This window comes from Phyllostomus discolor, chromosome 1, assembly GCF_004126475.2.
Source record: "Phyllostomus discolor isolate MPI-MPIP mPhyDis1 chromosome 1, mPhyDis1.pri.v3, whole genome shotgun sequence".
Lineage (NCBI taxonomy): Eukaryota > Metazoa > Chordata > Mammalia > Chiroptera > Phyllostomidae > Phyllostomus > Phyllostomus discolor.
The window spans coordinates 177,022,552-177,043,192 of NC_040903.2; the positions used below are offsets into that span (position 1 = coordinate 177,022,552).

At 47.2% G+C, this 20,641-nt stretch overlaps 2 protein-coding genes across 8 annotated transcripts in view; one reads left to right on the forward strand and one right to left on the reverse strand.

The window, feature by feature from the left end:
* The window catches only part of PIAS1 (protein inhibitor of activated STAT 1), a 105,273-nt gene extending 96,414 nt beyond the window's left edge, over positions 1–8,859 (forward strand). Inside the window, exons 12-15 of one of the 3 annotated variants that reach the window (XM_036009584.1) lie at positions 2,275–2,417; positions 4,230–4,267; positions 4,676–4,747; positions 4,888–4,978. In XM_036009584.1, the coding sequence (XP_035865477.1) occupies positions 2,275–2,417; positions 4,230–4,267; positions 4,676–4,726 (232 nt within the window). In that variant the 3' untranslated portion in view covers positions 4,727–4,747; positions 4,888–4,978. Of the gene's footprint in view, positions 1–2,274; positions 2,418–4,229; positions 4,268–4,675; positions 4,748–4,887 lie in introns of all 3 variants that reach the window. The other 2 variants (XM_028507736.2, XM_036009575.1) reach the window with 2 other exon arrangements.
* Positions 8,860–11,488: 2,629 nt separating this feature from the next.
* CALML4 (calmodulin like 4) lies at positions 11,489–19,768 on the reverse strand. Of its 5 annotated transcripts, none has more exons than XM_036009594.1 (5): positions 19,522–19,765; positions 19,377–19,407; positions 16,463–16,603; positions 14,615–14,803; positions 11,489–11,789 (listed from the first exon to the last, which is right to left on the reverse strand). In XM_036009594.1, exons 1-5 carry the CDS (start codon positions 19,522–19,524, stop codon positions 11,692–11,694), a joined length of 462 nt encoding a protein of 153 aa, XP_035865487.1. In that variant the 5' UTR covers positions 19,525–19,765; the 3' UTR covers positions 11,489–11,691. The 5 variants fall into 5 exon arrangements, with proteins under 5 accessions (XP_035865487.1, XP_028363279.1, XP_035865491.1 ...); XM_028507478.2 differs by having other exon boundaries at positions 19,508–19,721; XM_036009598.1 differs by lacking the exon at positions 16,463–16,603 and having other exon boundaries at positions 11,665–11,789; positions 19,522–19,768.
* Between the last annotated feature and the right edge of the window lie 873 nt (positions 19,769–20,641).

The following is a 20,641-nucleotide window of genomic DNA, read 5'->3' on the forward strand; positions in this document are numbered from 1 at the left end:
CACTGTAGAATAGCTTATCTCAGCATAGATAGAAATAAAGACATTGGAAACAGTATTATTCTAAATAAAATGAATATTTAAACACTAATCTTACTTTAAATCCTACTTTATCAATATTTTTACTTCTGATTATATGTAAACTATGCAATAATTTTACTGTCTGAATATATATTTTTCCCTTAAAGGAAACTTTTTTGAGTATTTAGAAATCCAGCATTTCTTCTTTGGATATTTACGTTGCTGTTTCTCCAAATATAATTTTGTTTATTTTATTTGGAAATTTACATTAGATGCAGTAACTACTTCCTGAGCTTCCCAGTGCATAATTGAACCCAGACATAGTATTTGCAAATGCCAGATCTTTCTCTGTTTTCAGATAAAACAAACAGCCTGAAAGTTTATGACATTTTGAGAAAAACAATGCCATATTCAATAGTAGTGGCCATTTTACAATAATGGCTAGCCAATAATAGAAGCCTAAAGCCAGAATATTACATTTGTTATTGTGTATTGTAAAGGGGGGGAATGCATTTCAGAATGTTACTACAAAAAAGGAAAGAACCCAGGTAGAACCAGGTTCTACCAAAAAAGGAAAGAACCTAGAAAGAGGAAAAATAGTCAGTAAATGTGAAACACTTTGCTGTCTTCAGCCACTGAGTGTTGAGTGTTCGTCCAGAAATTCCCTTTGCTGTTCCGTATACCGAGATGTTCAAAGACTAGCATTTCAGCTGCCTTCTTCTCTCTTGTAATCCCTTAGGCATTGTCAGAGGAGACAGCTAATGGAAAACAGTACTTTTTATAGATGCAAGAGATTTAATTGTTTCCATTAGATGAAGTATTTTCATGAAGCAAATGAGAGTGTATTTTATGCTTTGTATCCCATTCATAAAATGTGGTAGATGGTCATAACTGAAACTCAGTTCCTGGAACTCCAACCTTAGAATCTCTTGAAATATTCTGTACCACTGAAATTTCATTTCCATACCCCACATACTTTACATAAAGTTTTAAAAGCAAAAGATAGCCTCTTTATGCTTTCTCTTTTCTTTATTTTCTGTAATTTACCTGTTAGCCTCCTAACGGTTGGGATACCGTATGATCGTTGTGTTTGCACTGAGGGCTATTAGAATTATTCTTTTTCCTTTTCAAAATCATTTTGATTATTTTTTTTCTTTTTCAATTTTATTTTTCTCTCCTTTTTGCTTTATTTTTGGTAAAGAAAAAAATTATTTGACTACTCAGCTACTTAAACATTTCACTCTGTTCCAGAATCCAGCTTTTTATTCTTTCTTCTTCTTGTAGTTACAGTGTTCTCCCTTTAAAAAGTCTCCGTACCTGTTCATTTTGGAACATCTCTTCTCCTTGTCTTGTTGCCTTCATTCATTCAGCAGGCTGTTCATGCAGACAGTGTGCCGGTGACCATGTGGGCCATTGGATATATATAGCAAGATAAACCGTACCTAGTTTTTGTTCTCATAAAGCTTACAGGTCTTTGGGTCAGCTCTTCACTCTTCACTGATCAGATTACTGCATCCTCCTGTCTTGCCTGTGTGTGTTTTCTTTGCAAGGACTTATGTGTCCTTTTTACTAGCTGACACTCCAATACTTATTTTTAAAAGGTTTCAGAATATCATCTGCTGTAAATACTTTTCATGCTCCATTGAAGTAGCTCAGCCATACCTTCTCCCTGCTTTCTGAAAGTGTAGGTTATTGTATTTTGCTGTGTATAATGAACACCCACGTTTTTATACACATTATACATGGGATTATTATGCCCTAGCTATAATATATAATTATTATACCCATGTATAATGTGCATTCTTGTTTTTCCCTCAAAAATTTGGGCAGAATAAGTGCACATTATACACGGCAAAATACGGTATCAGGATTGAATATTGGATACCATTGCATCCACCCATTTTCTCCTAATAGCCGCTGCAAAGTGCTAGTAACTATACAGATTATTTCCTAATACAGTCAGCCCTCTGTATCTGCAGGTTCCCCATCTTCAGTCTACAGTTGTTTGAATTCACAGATGTGGAACCCACGGATACACAGGGCCTACTAAAAGGACTTGGGTATCTGCAGATTTTGGGTCCGTGAGGGTTCCTGGAACCAATCCTTGTGGATACCAAGGAAACAACTGTAATTATAATAGTCGGAATTATATATTGCTTTTCTTTAGCACAAAAGTTAGGACTCATTGTGAGATGCAACTCCTTTGTTAAACTTAAAAGTTCAAATGAGAATTATGCAAACCTTTCCTTCTTCTAGCATATTAAGTCTTCCACATCAAGCATCTCCAGTGTCCCGCACCCCGAGCCTCCCTGCTGTAGACACAAGCTACATTAACACATCTCTCATCCAAGACTATCGGCATCCTTTCCACATGACACCCATGCCTTATGACCTACAAGGTGAGTCACCAGTTCTTCAGTATTGTCACATAGCATTATGAATGCCTTTGATTTATATAGTCTTCTGGGTGTGTCTAAGAAAGAATTGAAAGATTGGAGGGAAGGGCCTAGACCTACAGAAGAGGTCATAAATAAATACAAATCCACTTCCTTGTTTGTACTTTTCGTCAATAGCCAGTGTTTTACCAACAGTGGCAAAACTAATGCAGTGATCTTTAGGTTTTGTGAACTTCAAAGAAGTCTACAAGTTGTTTTTGGATGACTTCTGATGTGCTGATTTGAATTAGGATATTTATGATACTATTTTTTGTTTCCTGAATCCAGTTATGATGCAACATGTATGCATTGTGGGTAACTGTGTCGTATTATCTTAGAGGTAATGCAGAACTGAAAAATTTCAAGGTTGTCATTTTTGTCCCAGTGAAACTGATTCTTCTTTTTTAAAGTAGTTTAAAATGCATTATACTCATTTGTACAGTGTATTTTGAGTTCATAGTATATCATTTACATTATCAAAAAGAATTACAAGTTCTCATTTATAATTTAATAATGTGTACATTAGGCATATAATCTAAGAAAATTTTTCTTTTTTATTACAAAAAGCCACATAGGCTCATTGTAGAAAATTTACTACAAAGTGGAAGCTTCCCTCCACCCCTCCCCAATAGAAAAACTCAGGCCACTGGTAAGGAGTCTTGGGAGCTGAGATAGTTGATTGGACTTTAAGTGATTACAACGAAAAGCCTGCTCCACCTCTATCCAGTGGAATTTTCTGCAGTGACAGAGATCTTGTAATCTAACTGCCCAACACAGTAGCTACTAGCCACACAATTATTGAACATTTGGAATGTGGCTAGTATGACTGAAAAACTGAATTTTTTGTTTTATTTAATATTAGTAAATTGAAATAGCCGAATCATGTGGTTAGTGGCTCCTGTATTGGTCAGTGCAGCCCTGCTTTTCATGGAGCCCCCTGCAGGTCTTCCTGTTGCAGTCTGTCCTCGTGTAGTCCGTGGGTCCCTAAAGTGTTGGCGTCGCACTCTAATTGTTATCTGTCTTTGCTTGCACTTTCCCCAAGTTTAGATGTCATAAACGAGGCATTTTACTCACGTTGGTTTACTTGATCTTCATTGCATTACTCATTGGGCAACATGGCCAGGAATGCGAATTGGAAGGGGCGGGCCTTCCATGACTCCCTGGCAACCGGGAATCAGAGCTGAGCCTTCTGTAGTAGCCGCCGCCCAGCAGCGGGACACCCCCTCAGATCTCGTCTCCCCTCGTACCACTGGAGACTCTTGAGTCAGAAGATGGTACAAATAGTGGCAAGTGAGCAGATTTGAGAAAGAGAAAGAATTTATGTGCTACAATTTGCTTAACAACTTTCACCTTCAAATCTTCTCATTTACAAAAATGAGGACAACAATGAACATACCTCATGAGGTGCTTGTGAGGAGTGAATTAGAGTAGATTGGAAAGTTACTGAAGAGGAGTCAATGAGAGCATTTGGTGAAAAGGACTATGTCGGTTTAAGGGGCCAGTGCTAGGTCTAACAGGGCAGCTATGGCCCAGGTCCCACAGCGGAGTCATGGAGAGAGAGGACAAGTCGTTGCTTACGCTTGGACTTCAGGCTTAGTACTCTAGAGAAGGGAGGGATGTAAAGCGTTCAGCTCAGTTCTTCATGTTTAAGTAAAATTCTAAATGAATTAGAATTAGCATTTAAGATTTTGTATATATTTTTGAAGTATTGGGGCATTTGGGAGAGTTGTTTGGTTTTGTTTTTCAAAACTGAAATAATTTTTTTTTCTCCCACAGGATTAGATTTCTTTCCTTTCTTATCAGGAGACAATCAGGTATGTTATATGAAAAAAACTATGGTTATTTTAATTGTATATTAAAATATTGAAAAGTATAATATGTAGCCAAGAGAAAGAAATTTCCTTAGAAAGTACAGAGTAGTCTTACCCATTACTGTATTATTAATGTTTTAAGAACTTAAACAAAAATTCCTTTGTCAGCTGTGCCTGAGTGTATAGTAAGAACAGTGTCTCTTTGTTGGTTTCCAGCACTGTTTTACAGTGAAATAGAGAAGCGAACCATATTGACTGATAAATTCTCGGCCAAATATCTCCATAAGAGAAAGTGGGTAGACTGTCCTCTTTTCTGCTACTTCTGTGCAGTTTGGAAAAAGAATTTTGAAAATTGCTTGCAATACAAATTAAAACAAAAATACAATTTAAAAACATGTTTTTCTGTTTCAGACACAAAATGTCTCAGGATCAATGATGCAGTCATTTCATAAGGCCATTTGATTTTGCAAAATGTTTTATTAAGTATTTCAAAAACACTAGAATCTCAGTATATTAAAGCTAGGATTTTGTTCTGCTAAGAAGAAAGCTTATGAATTTATAAGTATAATTACAAATTTATAAGTATATTACAACATTTGCTTTGTCTTTTCTCCCCTCCCTAGCATTACAACACCTCCCTCCTTGCCGCTGCGGCAGCAGCGGTTTCGGATGACCAAGACCTCTTACACTCGTCTCGGTTTTTCCCGTACACCTCCTCGCAGATGTTTCTCGATCAGTTAAATGCGGGAGGCAGCACTTCTCTGCCAACCACCAATGGAAGCAGCAGTGGCAGCAACAGCAGCCTGGTGTCCTCCAACAGTCTGAGGGAGAGCCACAGCCACACCGTTGCCAACAGGAGCAGCACAGACACGGCGTCCATCTTTGGCATCATACCGGACATTATCTCGTTGGACTGATCTCCTCGCCCGTGCTGCTCTCACCCCACCCCAGGTTAAATGAACTTGGCAGAAAGGAGAGGACTTTGTGCTATGTTTTACCTTATTCTGTTTAGAAAAGTACACAAGTGTGTGGTTTTTTTTCCTTTTTTTAGGGAAAAAAATTAAAAGAAATGTACAGAGAACAAAACTATATTTTCAGTTTTACTTTTGTATATAAATCTAAGACTGCCTGTCTGATAAAAACACTTGTTAAAAAAACCAAAAAAAGGAAAGAAAAGGAAAAAAGAGAAAAAAAAACAAGTACCCACAAACCACCTTCAGTTCAATTTTTCTGGATTCTGAAGATTTTTTTTCACTATTTGTCCTATGGTTTTGGTTTTATTTTACTTCAATGGCATTATTTTATTTGCAATAACAGAAAAGGAATTGCATGTATGAAGTTTTAAATTGTGGGCTTTTCTTTGTTATGGGGAGGGGCCTGAGGGGATAGTTTTAATTTCCATTTTTCTAAAAATGACAGACTTGGGTTCTGTTTGTGTGTATGCATACTTTATCCAGCCTTAAGTTATAAACCTCATCTGTCCCACTGCATTCCCTGTGTATCTCCAGGACATAGCTCGTGGGTGTGCGTGTTCAGTGTGTGTGTGTCTGTATTTTCCTGTCATTACTGTTCCTTCTCCCGAGTTTGCATTCAGTTGATAAATCAGTAGCCTGCTTCGTTTAAAGTGCTTCGAAGGTCTTGAACTCTTGTAGGAGCATCTTTATGACTATCCCAATTGCATGTTCTCCATCACATACGCTCTTTTATTTGCTAGATACCCCTGAGAATATGTTTTTAGAGATTGAAGTAAAGCTGTCTGGATAAGGAGTAGGCTTAGCAGACCTGCGAATAATACACTTTAGTCTAGTTCTTTATTCTAAATTTGGATTGCCAGTATTATGCACTTAAACCAAGTCTGTGAACACCTGCTTTTTTAGCCACAGCGTAACGAGTTTTCATGTAAGATCTTCATACCAAAGTGGGGAGTATAAATAGCATAGTGAGCCCTGTTGGGTGTCTTGTGCAGCTGACAGAGGTAAGGTTATGTCACCTCAAAAAAAAAAGGTCAGTTACCCTAAAAGTATATTCTCTTCAGAAAATACAATGCACCACACTTGTCAGTCTGTAGGAATCTGCTATCTGGTCGACAGCTGAAATTCAAAATGGGCTTGATTTTTAGTCATTTTACTCTTTGGTTTTGAGTGTACTTATTTTCTCAGTTGTTTTGTTTGTTTTATTTTTTTTTCTTCACCTTTTAAAGACAAGCATGACATAGGAAAGTCAGTTTTTTTCTTTTAGAATTCGTGGATCAGCCTGATCTATTCTTACTAATAATGGAACATGTAAATATATTGAAAACTGTTTTTCAGGAGATGAGTGAGGGTTGGAGGGAAGGAAAAGTGGTTCTACTTGTGTTCCAAAATCCTCATTAGAGAAGGTATCACGTTCTCCAGGTAATAACTGAAGGTGTGGGAGATATTTTTTAGCTGGTTGAGAGGTTTAGCAGGTTTAACAGAGAAGATAAAGAAGGGGCATAATGATTACCAGTTTCCCAGACTGGGTTTTTATATCACAACTGTTACTGTTCTCAGAGTTGATGAAGGACCACCTTTGTGTATAACATTGTCATTTTAGACCTTGCAATGGTAGCAAAATGACGTGTAATCCAGGTAGACTTCAAGATGGCTGTATCTTTGGTTGTATGATAAAATTAATGGTTCACATGACTATGTGGCGTCTGAAAATAATATGTTTCTTACAGCATCTCTCTGTCACTAAATTGTTGACTTGAATTTTGAAAAACAAGTTGGTGTTGATATGTATATGTGTGTGTGTATATATGTATTTATAGACAAGTGTGTGAGTGACAAGTGAGTTATATAGTCTTCCCCAACGCATGTGTATTCCACATATACATGGCTGAGTTAGTCACTAAACAATTTGCAATAAAAAAAGATTTATTGTTGGTTAAAACAGGAAATAGTTAAGTTTTCAAATGAATCGGGTGTTATGGTAAGTGAATACTTTAAGAACTCTCATTGCCATATTAGGCTAATATCTAATAGTATCATAATTTGTGTCTAAATTCGGATTTGAATAGAAATTACTTAAATTGTAGGGAGTTGCTTCTTATTTTACATTACTATAGGAAACATTTCTATTAATTCAACTACCTAAGATAAAATGAATAGTTTATTTCTGTTTGTTCTTTTTCTTTCATTGGTGTTAAGTGGTCTCAAAATTCTGTTCAGTAACTTTGTGTATGATGCTGAATTACAAACTCTTTGAATAATCCAGTTGAAAATCCGTCCTTCTGCTTTCTTCAGCCCAGTTTCGGAGAGGGTTCATTTCCCCTTAGTATCCTGCGTTATACCTCCCCACGGGAAGAAGAGGTAATAGGGAGAAATAAATGTCTGTCTAGTTAGTGGCTTTGGTCATGTCTCCACAGGAGAAACTAACGGTTCATTTGTCTCTTTTAGTTCCTTCTGTACTCCAGGGAGTGTGCTCCCTTCAGTTACTGACCTTTCAAAATGTTGACAGTAGTAGTAGCTGTTACTCTGTTGGTCTCATGGCCAATATTATTAGACTTTCATGATCTGCAGTAATTCTTAGTAGAGTCAAGCACTGCATCTTTATCTTCTAAGTTGTTTTTTTTTTTTTAAGTGTATGGTCATTTGATCTGTTTATTCCATAGCCCACCCTCCCTCCCATTGACATGCTGTTCGTGGACAGAGAGCGATTCTCAGAATCGTGAGGCAGGTTGTTGGCAGCCCCCCCGCCGCCGTCTTTCACGGCGGGCGTGTGTGTCTGTGTTCCGTGCGGCGCTGCTGTGCCGCACGTTTGGTCAAGTAGCTGTTTGGCTAGCAGGGCTGGAGGGGCTTTTAGTTATTTTGTGGGCATTATTGGGCACATTGTTTTAAACAGTCTGAACTTTAACCACACCACGCTTGGTTGACTAATTTACTTGGAACATTAAAATTTTTGTACTATATTAATTTAGACATTTTCACAAATCTGTATCACTACCAACTTAGGAAAGATTCACTTTTAAACTTCTCAAAATTGTGATATCTTGGCAGATTTTCCTTTGAGTCAAATGTCTGAAACTGAATGAAAATATGTCCCAATTTTAATTTCTAATTGTTAAAGGAATGCTGTTTTTAAACAGTTCCAGTTTGAAATACATAAAACACTTCAAGATCTTCAGAACTTTAGAACACATTTGAAATTATTTTAGTAAGAATTTTGTTTTATCTGTAAACGTTGAGTTCTGTTTTTTTAATTAAAAAAAAAAAACAAAGCTTAGATTTCAGAAAGAAGGAGGGAGAATAGCTGGTGGTTCCAGAGTATGCTGCTGTTCATTATTCAGTTGACAAAGGGGAAAATGTATATAAACAGATAAAAAAGTTACCATAAACTCCATAAACTTAAATCTGTGATTCATTGCCTTAAGACTTTCTCTCTTAGAATTTCCATACCGCATGCCAAACCAGTAAAATGGCTTTTAAAAATGTATAGTAGACCAATGTCAGTTTGTATAAAAGTACCAAGTGAAGATATTTATTACATGCATTGGAAAAAAATTGTTTACCTATTGAATGTTACCTGTTTATGTAGAGCTCTTTAGATGTAATAAAAGAAAAGCCTTCAGTTAATTTGTCTTCTCTAAAATGCACTGCTGGGGTACTAGGGGGCAGGCTCTGAGGAAGGTGGTAGGCTCTGTGCTTCCAAAGCACTTTCATCCCGAGCTTTCAAAGCATGACAAGTAATTCTTTTGCAGCATGCTTTGAGGTAAGTAATGAATGCACAGCCATCATTCCCTTTTCTTACCGAAATATGGCTAGCTTTGTAATGAGCCACAGCATCTGCTTAGTATTAAATCCGTTTAGTAATGTGCAGTTTGAGAGCTAAGGGCAATGTCACCTCTTTTGTAAATAAGAGTGGTGCTGGGTGAACCAGCTGGAATTTTAGGGATGAGCATAAAACCTGGACACGGGGTGGTATAAAAAGCCTTTCCCGGGATAGAGGTGTAAGTTAGACACGTCATAGAATTCTAGAGTCCCAGCCCCTGAGCACCCTTAATTAGGGACACTGAGTCAGTGGAGATGAGCCCCAGGTTCTCTTGACCATTCCACACCACTAATAAGTTTCTGGCAAGCTATACTTGAGGCAAATGAGATTAATAAAAGTTGCTTTAAAACCATACTGGGGCCATTCAGTGATCAAGACAAAAAGGCTTTAAGGGAAAGGACCCTCATCATCAGATCCCAGGGCTTCCTTGCCCCGTTCCATCTAATAAATCAAAGGTATCTACTGTCTAATCCTTGGTGTTCCGTATTGGCTATGTAGGGTTTGCTTCCTAAGATCCATGATGAATTCAGAGGTGTGGGCTAGGACCCTTGAGCCCTGCCTGAAAGTGAAATAAAGCAGTTCTCTGTGGGTCATCAACGTCTAACCAGACCTCGAGGGGATTGACCACAATGGTAATGAAGTGTAAGCACCTGGGCCCCTTATTTGCTGTGGCCTCTCGTAGGGGCCTCAGAGCAGTCCTACCAGATCTGTATTTCTATTTTTATAACTCTTAAAGCTGCCAACGCATACAAGCTCAGACCACACAAAACCTGGTTCTGTCCCTGCACAGTGAACCTACATTCCCAGCTGGGTGATCACAGCTTCACCCACTGGGTTGGTTGTGCCATTTGTTGCCTGCCCTCCGTGAAGCCCTTCTCTGCAGCTCCTAGGAATTTCTCTCGTTGGTAATTCCACTGTTGGAGAAATGAAGACCCTTCTTTCGAGGGGCCTCGGTGCGGCCTGAAGCCCGCAGCATTGTGAGACGGTCGCACGAAGACTGACTGTTGTCCCCTGCAGTTCCCCTTGTGCCTGGGCCTTCGCTGTGTGTCTTGTATGACCTCCCCCAAAACATACTTTCCTCAGTTCGATTTTCTTTTGCTTCAGCCACTAAGCGCCATTAGACAAAGCCATGGCCCAGAGAGCCCAGTTTTGACACCTATAAGGACAGAAATCTCTATTTAGAGCTCTGTCCTTTCTCCCACCCCCCAACATGCCAGTGTGGCTCCAACCCTTTTTTAGGGCAGTGCTGACTCTGCCAGTAGACCCACAAATTGGGTCACACAGGCAGCACCAGCCTGGCACCTCTTGGCCACGTAACTCAGCCATTTCACTTGGAATTGCTCCCAGCAGGGCTGGTACCCCTGCTGCTGTCTCCCAGGGCCCCTGCTGTATCATAGTCATGTCCTGTTACATCCCCTTACTACTTTCCATCAGCCATGGGGAAATGGCTTGAAGCTGTGATCAATTTGACCCACTTGAGCTGACCCATCCTAGGTTTGTGAACCTCTCTGGTAAGAGGCCGGGGAAAGCTGGAACTTCCAACAGAAGCACCAGAAAGGGACTTGGAAGTTCTGGGGGACCTTGTCACATCTGGTTTGCTTCGGCGTCCTTCAGTGTAGGCTATACAGGCAGATCGTTCTTCCCAGTGTGCAGCTGAGGCTGCCTTGTTTTACCGTGAATGTTTCCACCCTACACTCACTGTTTTGTTTTTTTTTTTTTTTTTTAATTAAAAAATGTATGTGTAAGAGAGGAAAAGGGAGAAAGAGGGAAAGGAACATCAATGTGAGAAGCATCGATCAATTGCCTCTCCTGTGTCCCCTGACCAGGGACTGAACCTGCAACCCAGGCATGTGCCTGACTAGGAATCAAACTGGTGACCTTTCGTTTTTTGGGATGATGCCCAACCAACTGAATGACACCAATCAGGACAGTATACTTGATGTTTATGAATGAATCTCAAATGTGTTGCGGTGGGTTGAGATGGGAATAAGGATTTGTAAGTGGCCCTGTGGTACTGCAAAAAATGTTGCCTCAGTTACTTGTTGTGTTCTGCTTGGTGCTGTTTCTCAGCCAGCACTGGCTTTGTCTTGGAAATGTGGAAGCTGATTCCAGCACCAGATAGAGAATGTGGCCTTTTGGGTGATTGCCCTTCTTGGGAGAAGCACTACCATGGTAACTCAGGATTGCACAGTGCGCTACAGTTTGCAAAGACGCTTTTCAAGTCATTATTAACTCAGACCCTCCTCACCAGGCTCCCTGAGGTAAGACATAGAAATCCAGCTTTAGTGAAGACCCCGAGGTGTTGAGGGGTGAGATGATTTGCCCAGAGTCAGACAGCTGGGAAACAGCAGTCAGGGGAGGAAGCCAGGCCCAACTCCCAACCATAGGAGAGGCCCTTTCCTCGCTGTAAAGGGCTGGACTAACAGCAGTGACTAAAATTAATAAAAACCTTTTATTAAGGACATGCTAATTCCATGGCCAAAATCATTTCATTTGCTCAGTGAGCCTCTGCTACAGTTAGGTAATGTCATCTTGCTGCCGTGCTGCCTCCCTGGAGTGAGAGGAACACTTTCCTTGAAAATTCATCCATCTGACTTTTCAGGCTCAGGGAGGCTTTCTTACAATCTCTTCGCTACTCAGTAGTCTCGCACCGGGGTGACGATCTTGTGGATAAATTCGTCATACTTCACTTTGCCGTTTGGTTCGATATTTGCTTCCCTGAAAAGATCATCCACTGCAATAAATCACATTAATGTTTCAGTTCAGCTTTACTGCTACGTTATAGGACAAGTTCCTGGGGTTGGGCTCCCCAGAGGGCTTCCCTGAGTGTCCAGCTGTCTGTTCACAGAGACCAGGAACTAAGCCAGCGGACAGAACAGGACAGCCCACCCCCCACTCCCGGGAGCCACTGATAGAATTTGGAGTTCATTGGATTTTCTGCAGGGCTGGTGAGGATTCAGCCACTGAAGCCTCCTTGTTTCGTTTGTTCTTTTAATGGCCTCTGTCTCCTGTCCCTTATGGTTCCGGAAACCTTCAGCGTGGGTTTTGCCCCCCCAGAGCCCACCCTCCCAGCTGAATGGCACCCTCAGTGGCTCCGCCCTGGGCCACCCTGGCCTCCCCTCCCAAATGGGCATGCCCCACCCTGGGAGAGGGCTCGGTGACAAGGGGTGTCTGCCACTGTCACCTTTTTAAAAAAAGTTTGTGTTTTGGGGGTGGAGAGAGTATGAGAGAAAATAAATTCAATGTGTCTAAAGCTGAAAGGGTACAAAACCACCATTGTTTTCTGACGTTGCTCCAAAAAAATCACTTCAGTTACTTGTTTCTTCTGTTTCTGGATTCCTTGAACAAAATACTAGCTTGTCCCAGATCTTGGCAAAAAGGGATATTTCAGCGTAAACTTCTCCACAGTGGCCTCTCGGGGCCAACATACCTTCGGCTCTTTGAACGATCCTGACCCTTCTGCAAAAACTGTCTCACTGCCCTCTGTCGACTTCCTCAGCCCTAGACATCCCCAGTGCATAAGTTTGGACTTAGAAAAGACCCTGTGATTCTCTGCCTAACCAGCCTGCTCTAGACTCTAATTACTGTGCTCTGTGCCCAGGCTGATGGGAGTGCTGAATATTTTTAGAATGTTAAGAAGAATGCGAGTTATCTTCATAGAGAAACTTCTGCCCACCAGCCACTTGGTTCAAACCACCCCAGTGGACTGGTCCAACACCAGCTGCCCTGCCAACCCCTGAGCCTCCTGCCTGGAAGAGGGACCACACTGGGTAGCCAGGTGGCAGGGTCTGCCTGCTGGGTAGTATGGTGGACCACTCCGAACCCAGAAGGAACCAGGGTGCTGGAGTCAGCCTGTCCCAGGCCTTAGAAGGGAGGCCTCCCTGACAGCTTTCTCCAGCCACTCCAAGGGCACTTCTCAATAAAAGTGAAGGTTTTCTTTGTCACTCAGGGTACAGGACTCCTAGCATCACCTTTCCTGTCTCCCACAGCCAAAGCAAGGGAAATTGGTTTCCCAGCTTGCTGGGAACACGCTGCCATTTGGGGCGGGGGGGGGGGGGGGGGGTAATGTTTCTTGACTGGTTAAACAAATAAGAAATGTGTACGAGTTTGGGGCCCGTGGTGTTAACTTCAGACAGGTGGCCCTCCCTGCTAACCCTCCCCCTGGTACATGAAAGGCACCCCGGGCAGTGTCCTCCGAGAGCCCGAGAGGGAGGCAGAGCCCACGCTCCCCTGTCCCCGTGAAAACAGCCGCAGTGAGAGCGAGCGATAGCCGCCAGCCTGAAAAAGCAGGGGGCGGGGGCGGCGGGGGGTGGGGGGCTGATCTGCCTTCTGCGGCACTATTTTTAAGTGCTTTGCGCTGTGCCTTTGTGGCTGCAGATACAATCTAAGCAGTCGGCTTTATAGAATGTTAGCTCTTGGAAGGACCTGCGGGATTGTCTATTGTAACCTCGTTTTTTCCCAACCAGGAAACTGAGGAGGGTGGGAGAGGTGAAGAAACCCATCTGAGGTCCTCCAGAATGAAGGCGAGCCAGGATTCAAATCGAATCCCACCACAATCTGGCAACCCCTCCACTGGCTTGTTGTGATCTAGCCAGTGGCTAAAGGGCCGACATTGTTGAAGCCTTTTCCCACCACCCGCTGTGTCCTAGCCCAGGGACCCCCATCCCGATCCACCCCTCCACCCCCCACCACCCGTTACAACCACAGCAGGCCCAGCAGCCTGAGTGGGAGTCCAGCCTCCTGGGTCAGTGGGTATAGACTCTGCTGGTGACTCGAAATGGCTGCGGTGACAGGACTGGGGGGCCGGCAAATGCCAGCATTGGGGTGGCCCTCTGCCACGTGCAGAGGGCTTTCCCGGAAGACCCAGGGCCCTTGTCCTGCTCCGACGGAGGAAGGCACACACCGCGCTGCTGGAAGGTGTGCGTCAAAGGCCTCTCACAGGGTTCTGGGACCAGAAGTCCCAGTAAAGGCCACCACGGACAGCCCTCTGGAAGAGCGGCTGGAGCTGGCTGAGGCACGAGGGGAGGGAACAAAGTAGCAGCTCAGTTTGGACACCCTGCATCAGCAGCGACTTCAGAAGACAGCTGTGGCGAAGGAAACGCGCCTGAGCTGGCCCGGGGGAGGGCGGGGTGGAGGCGCGGGGGCTGACACACGTCTAACAGACCTCCATGCACCTCCGGCTCTGCTGCCGCAGGCCGCTCGGCTCCCTGCATCGCGCCAGTATACATAAGAGGGCTCTAGTGCTCCCGGAGGTGGCAGAGCTCTGAACAAAGGCCCACAGTGAAAGCTTAAACTCAAGGCGAGGCCCAAGTAGGTCCCAGCTAGGACTCCCCAGGCCCTCCCTTCAACTGGCTGGACTTCTCCCCTGTCACCCCAGCTCCCCCAGCTCTCCCCTGGGCTCCAGGCCACAGCTCACCCACCTCGCCGTCTCGTCGCAGCCTTCTGGGGCATGCATGAAACGCAGTGTGTGCGCAGTCCTGGTGATGTCACCGTCCCCCCCCCCCCCCCCACACACACAGTCCTCTCCCGCTGTGGGGGAAGAGGGAACCAGGCCATTACCTTCCTTGTGGGTGAGCTTCTCCCCAAGTTTCGTGAGTTTTGACCGCAGCTCAGACGCCATGATGTAGCCTTTCTTCTCCTTGTCCGCCATCAACATGGCCAAAAGAATTTCTTTCTTTGGGTCCTCTTGTTTTATTTGTGTGTGCATAATGGTCAGGAAAGTGGAGAAATCCAGCTCTCCATTTTTGCCTAGGAAATCCCCAAACAGCGGAGTGAGCAGGGGAGAAAGGCTTGCATTGGGGAAGCCAGCTTGCCGCCTCCCCAAGCCTCCCTGGCCAGCTCAGGGGCCACCTGATTCGGGGGTAGGGGGACATGATGGTGGCAGTGGTCATGGTGAAGAGGTGCGGCCCTTCTGCTGAGTTCCCGCCACGGACATGCCTCGTTTCATCCCCCCCTCCCCGGTCCCCTGCCGCATTCCTCAGGGACTGTGGTTATCACCATCCCATTTTGCCCACTAAGGAGCGGAAGCTCTGAGTGCGGAGTCACCTCACAGAGCTGTGGCAGGTCCAGGATGGAGCCCCACCTCCTCTGCTCCCTTCTGGGTGCTTCTCTCATGCCCTGAACTGCAGGGGAGTACCTCGATGTGTGCGCCCCCTCTAGCACCACCACTGTACCTCCACAAAGATGGATAGGTGACCCCACCTGGGCCCCCCAGCCCCAGTCCTGGCCGGGCTGGTTGCTTGCCTTTCCCCGCACTGCAACCACCCTAGGCTCCTGGGCCCATGTGCCTCCTCTGAGGATGCCTGAGGGGCTCGGCCCTGCCTGCTTGGGGTACAACTACAGGAAATTGGAACTTCCCCTGACCGCAACTTCCTGTTTGGAGGAGACAGAAACCAGAGGAAACCACCACCCCTTGGAGCTGGAAACAGGGAATCCTTGTCCCTGAGCACCCCATCACTGGGCTCCAGGCTCCAGAGGCCTGCCCTGGACGGGCCGCCAGCGCTGCTGCAGGCGCACCGGTGGGGCTGCGGGGTGGCCCCAGCATATGGTGGGAACCCGTCTGAGAGAGGAGGCAACTGAGTTCCAGATGGCCTCCCGATCGAGTGATCCTTCCAGGCCACCCCCTTTCTCTGGGCCGGTCTTTCCTCCCGAGTGTCCAGCTGCCAGCGGGAACAGCCACCCCAGCCTTGCACACCTCTCTTGTTTCTTTAAAACAACAACAACAACTTGTTTCTGGTTATAAAATCTTGTATGTCCCCACTGTCAAAAATACAGGAAACAATGATAAAGGGGATGAAAACCATCCATAAGGAATGAAAATTGCCACCAGAGAGAACCACCTGGCAACGTTTTGGCTGGGTTTCCCCCACCATTCTGTTTCTCCCAGAAGTGGAGAACTGCATAGTTTTTAGAAGGTCAGTCTTTGAAATCAGAAGAATTGGGTCCCAACTCTGATTCCTCCATTGGCTCAAGCACTTGGGCAAGTGACCCAATGGCTCTGAACCTTGATCTTTACCTGCAAAGTGGTGCCTTCCTCATGGGGCTGCTTGAGCTAAGCATGTGACAAACACTCGGTAAAAGGAAATTGTTCTGTCAAAGCAATTTTGGGATCTCTGTTGGCCCTGCCTCGGCTGCAGAGTTGTGACTGCCTTGGTGGAGGGCTCAGAACCCCTGTTCTGCTGAGTGAGGGTGTCACTAGCTGCTGTGAGGATTCAAGGAAGCCTGAGCGATGCCCAGCACACCTGGCCAAATGCCTCCACAGCTCCCAGCTGGTGACCTCTGACCTGTTTGCACCTCTACCATCTGCACCCACCTGTCTGGGCTCCTCCCCAGGATCCCAGCTGCAGGGCTCATGGCCCACCCACCAGCCCAGCCCACTTCTTCTCCAGCCCGGCCTGGCCCACTCACCTATCCCGTGAGTCTGCAGGTGCCGCTGCGCCTCCCCCGGGGTCGGGCTGGCCCCTAGGCACCTCATCACTACCATGAGGTCGGTGGCTTTTATCTTCCCCCGCTGCTGCTTGTCGTACAGGGAGAAGCATTCTTTGTACTCTGCACACAGCCCGGAAGGGAGACTCAGGAGCGCTCCTCCACCCACTACCCCCACCCCTCTCCCTCTCCTCCCTTTCCTCCCCCCGCCCTCGTGCCCACTCCTGCTGTCCCCCTTCCCATCACAAATAAAAATACAGGACTGCCAAGTTCAATTAAACTTCCAATAAACAATGGACATATGTTTAGGATAAGTATGTCCCAAATTTTTGCATTGTTGTTTATCTGACATTCAAATTTAACTGAGTGTCCTGAATATTTTTTAAATATTTTATTTATTTATTTTTTAGAGAGATGAAAAGGGAGGGAGAACAAGAGGGAGAGAAACATCGATGTGAGAGGGAAACATCAGTTGTTGCCTCTCACACGTGTCCCAACTGGGACTAGACCTGCAACCCAGGCATGTGCCTTGACTGGGAATCGACCCGAAACCTTTTGCTTTGCAGGATGATGCTCCAACCCACTGAGCCACACTGGCCAGGGCTGAGTGTCCTGTGTTTTATCTGGCAACCCTATTTCTTCCCTCGCCTGACTCCCCTTCCTCTGCTCCCCCTCTTCTCCTCCCACAAACCACGGGGAAGCTCTCCACACCACCCTCCCCACTAGGTCCAGTCCAGGGAGCCCGGGAGCCTGCAGCAGGGTATCCAGACACCCAGGGGAGCTTTGCAAAGACAACTGACGTGGGGAAGGAGATAGTCATGCCTCTGGGTTACTGGCAAGACCAGAAACCCCCGCCTTGGGGAAGGCCTGGCAGACAGTGGCTCTTCTATGTGGTGACAGTTATTATTACAGTTATGGGCATTTCCGAATCCCCCGCTCCAGCCCCAGCCTCCAGGCTGCAGACGCCCGAGCTGCCCTCTGACACAGGTCCTGGTCCTGCTCTTCAAGACTCCGAGGGGTTCCTCAGGGTGTTTCCCAGCCTCTGACCAGACATGGCTTTCGGCTGTCTTCCAACCCTCTCTCCCTTGATGGACATGAAAGGCCCACAGGAGCGGAGCCCTCTAGAGCCACATTCTCACAGCCCAGCAGAGCAGGGCGCCCACCCACCTCTCGGTGCCCGCTCCCAGCTCTGGAGGAGCAGCGAGGCCAGCAGCAGCTTGGGAAGGTCCCCGGACCCTCCCGCAGAGGCTCAGATTCAGAACTCAGGGTGGGCCGCCATGTGCCATCAGAATTGTTCAGATCACCCCAGGTGGGGCCCCTGCTTGGGGAGGGGTGAGGGTGGGGACTATGACTGGACAAGTGGGGTCTCGTGCCAAGGATGCAGCCCTCTTCCCATGAACTCGCTATTATTCAATCTGGCACGTGATCGACTATTAAACTATTTCTTACCCTTGTACAAATTATATTCATTAAACTAAAACCTCTTTCAAACCTTTAGCACTGCTGATTGCAATAGGGCCATCTTTTTTAACTTTTCTGTACAAATGCAGGGGGTGGTACATTGTTTAATCTTGCATTATTTAATAATGACTGGTTTTAACAACCAGCTCCCAAAATGTCTAAAACTGCACCAGCTGGCTCATGCCTGGGTGACACCCCGCTGCACCAGGCCCAGTGGCAGGCGCACGACTGACATCCCCTCTGTCCGTCGCTCACAGCAGCCTCGGGAGGTGGTGTCATTACTCCCACCTCAGAGATGAGAGAACTGAGGCTCAGACGTGCTAGGACCCCAGGCCCGCTACCCCCAAGGCTCCTGTTCTTCCCACGCCAACAGGCCACCCTGTCCAGTCTGTCATTCATTCATTAAACATCAGTGGCTGCTTTCTTGGTGTCAGACACGGGGTCCAAAGGGAAGTTTGCTGACTTTCCTTCTGGGAGCTTCAGAGAAAGGGTTGATGAGCCTCGGAACCAGGTGTGGGTGTGGGACACTGAGGCTGACAGCCACACTCCACTGGGTCTCTCCTTCAGACTGGGTGTGAGGGGCCCCTGCCTGGGTCTTGTGTTTTAAAACTCCTTGTTCTGGCCCTGCTCTGGGGGTGAGAATATTAAGGGGTCCCCAGGGAGATGTCCATCTGGTGCCTACAACCCACCCACTCTTCCTTCTAGACCAAGCTCTGGGCACCCAGAGCTCCGGAACCCCTGCCCAGGTAACCCTCAGCCCGCCTGCAGGGACTCGGCCCCTTGCAGGCTATGCGGGGCCTCCTCCAGTGCAGGTCTGGGCCCTTAGTTCTGCATAACCCAGCTGGCCCGTGGCCTTGGGGAAACAGAACTATGCAGGCTTGAAACTGAAACCCTCCTGGGGCCCAGGAGGCCATGGGGCTCAGGGAATAATGTGCTCAAACAGCAGGCAGCCTTGATGTCGGGGGAGAGGGGACCCCCCACCTTACAGGCAGGGAGACTGAGGCCCCCGGAGAGTAGAAGGGTGCTGTCTGAGAGTGGAGACTCGGGCTCTTTGCTGTGGCTCAGCCCAGGACAAAGCCCCCTTCTTAGGCGGGCCCTCAGCCCTAGCCAGTTAACTGTGGTTGCTCTCTCCATCCCCTATTCACCCCTCCCACCCCCATATCCAGCTTCTGGAGGAAAATCAAATGAGCTCTCTCTGCTATTCCCCCCATTTGTAGATCACCTTGGCAGATGTAACACCAACATTTCTACCTGTGAGCCATACCCTCCACCGAGCAGAGCAGCCGCCTCCCTGCAGCAGCGGCCTCTTGCCTGTGGGTGGGCCCAGCTCCCCCCTCAGCCGCCTTTTTCCCACCAACAAAAACAGCAGAGCAAATTGCTTAATGAGACCCATATTTTGCTGTGAGTTGCTAATTAAAGAGCAAACCCAACCTACCATTAATTTGGTCCTGGGAAAGAAACTTGGCCTGCAGCAGACAGAGGAAAACAGTCAGGGAGGGACACCACGGATGTGTGGCCCCCGCGCCCCACCCCCGCCGCCCAGCCCGGTCAGCCGGCAGGCGACACAGGCCCTCTCTTACCATCTCGGGGCCTCGGGCTGCACCCCTGGCTCCCTGCTCCCAGGACTGCCTTCTTGGTTTCCTTCCTCTCTGCTTCAAGTCGAAAGTCCGCCAAGCTGGGCGGAGGCCCCTGTAATAAACCCGCAGCTGCCATGGAGACCAGGCCCAGCGCCAGGGGTCGGATTCCAGCTTCCCTGCACAGCTGATGCCCGGCCAGGCCTGGGCAGAGCAGCTGGTCGGGTTTTGAGAAAACAGGGCTGCGGACGGGCTCCCTGGGGCCTCGGTCCCGCACGGGAAAGCTGAGGCTCTGAAGCAAGCGGACAAACGTTCCTTCCTGGGAGCCCTCCCTGGACTCCACAAAGGGGGCAGTGGCTCACAGAGAGCAGGCCCTGCCCGGGGCCTCCCTCGAGGGGGTCTGTCCTGTCTCTCTCCCGGGACTAAGTGGGCGCTGACAAGGTGCCGGGTCCTTAGCATGCTGTCTCATTTAAGAGTCATCACCCATCACCTGGTAGGTGGGGAGGGGACCCTCCCACGATGGCACAGCCCAGTGATGGCCTCTGCCACCATCCAGTGGTTCTCAGTGTGTCAGTTCCCTTCCCTCCTTCCAGGCACCCTGGGGATGGGGTGGGGGTAGGTGCCAGCTCTGGGGTCTAGGCCCCATGGTGGGCTCCCCAGGGAGCTCAGAGGGAGGCCTCTTATGTGACTTTCCTGGCTGGGGGCAGGAAGCTCCTCCTTTTTTTCCTTTCCCTTCTCTCCCCTCCGCAGCCCCCACTCCTTCCGTCAGAAGCTGCTGACTCTCCCCATTTCCTCGGTGGTTTGTGCTGCTCCCCACCCCCCACTGTACACACACACACACACACACACACACTCCGAGGAAGTGAGGGCAGGGTGGGGCGTTCCCTGGAGCTGCTCAGCTGGGCAGCTGGGCTCTCCCCCTCCAGCTGCCCGTGCACAGCTGGTAGCTCCGGGGCTGCCCGCTCCGTCAGGACCCGCAGGTATGGCCGCGTAGGTTGTGCCCTGTGCAAGGGGTCCTGGCCTGGGGGACGAGTGGGTCCCAGAGAGGGGCTGCACCTGCCCAGAGGAAGAGGGACCCCTGGCTAATTTGTACAAGGCGTTCGGACAAGTGGAGCCTGCCTCCGGT

Coding starts and splice junctions, on each gene's coding strand:
- CALML4 (XM_028507478.2), bottom strand. CDS start 19,654: ATGGCAGCTGCGGGTTTATTACAGGGGCCTCCGCCCAGCTTGGCGGAC. Junction 14,804..16,462: donor CCTGCAGACTCACGGGATAG/GTGAGTGGGCCA, acceptor GGGATTTCCTAG/GCAAAAATGGAGAGCTGGAT. Junction 11,790..14,614: donor GAAGCTCACCCACAAGGAAG/GTAATGGCCTGG, acceptor GATTTATTGCAG/TGGATGATCTTTTCAGGGAA.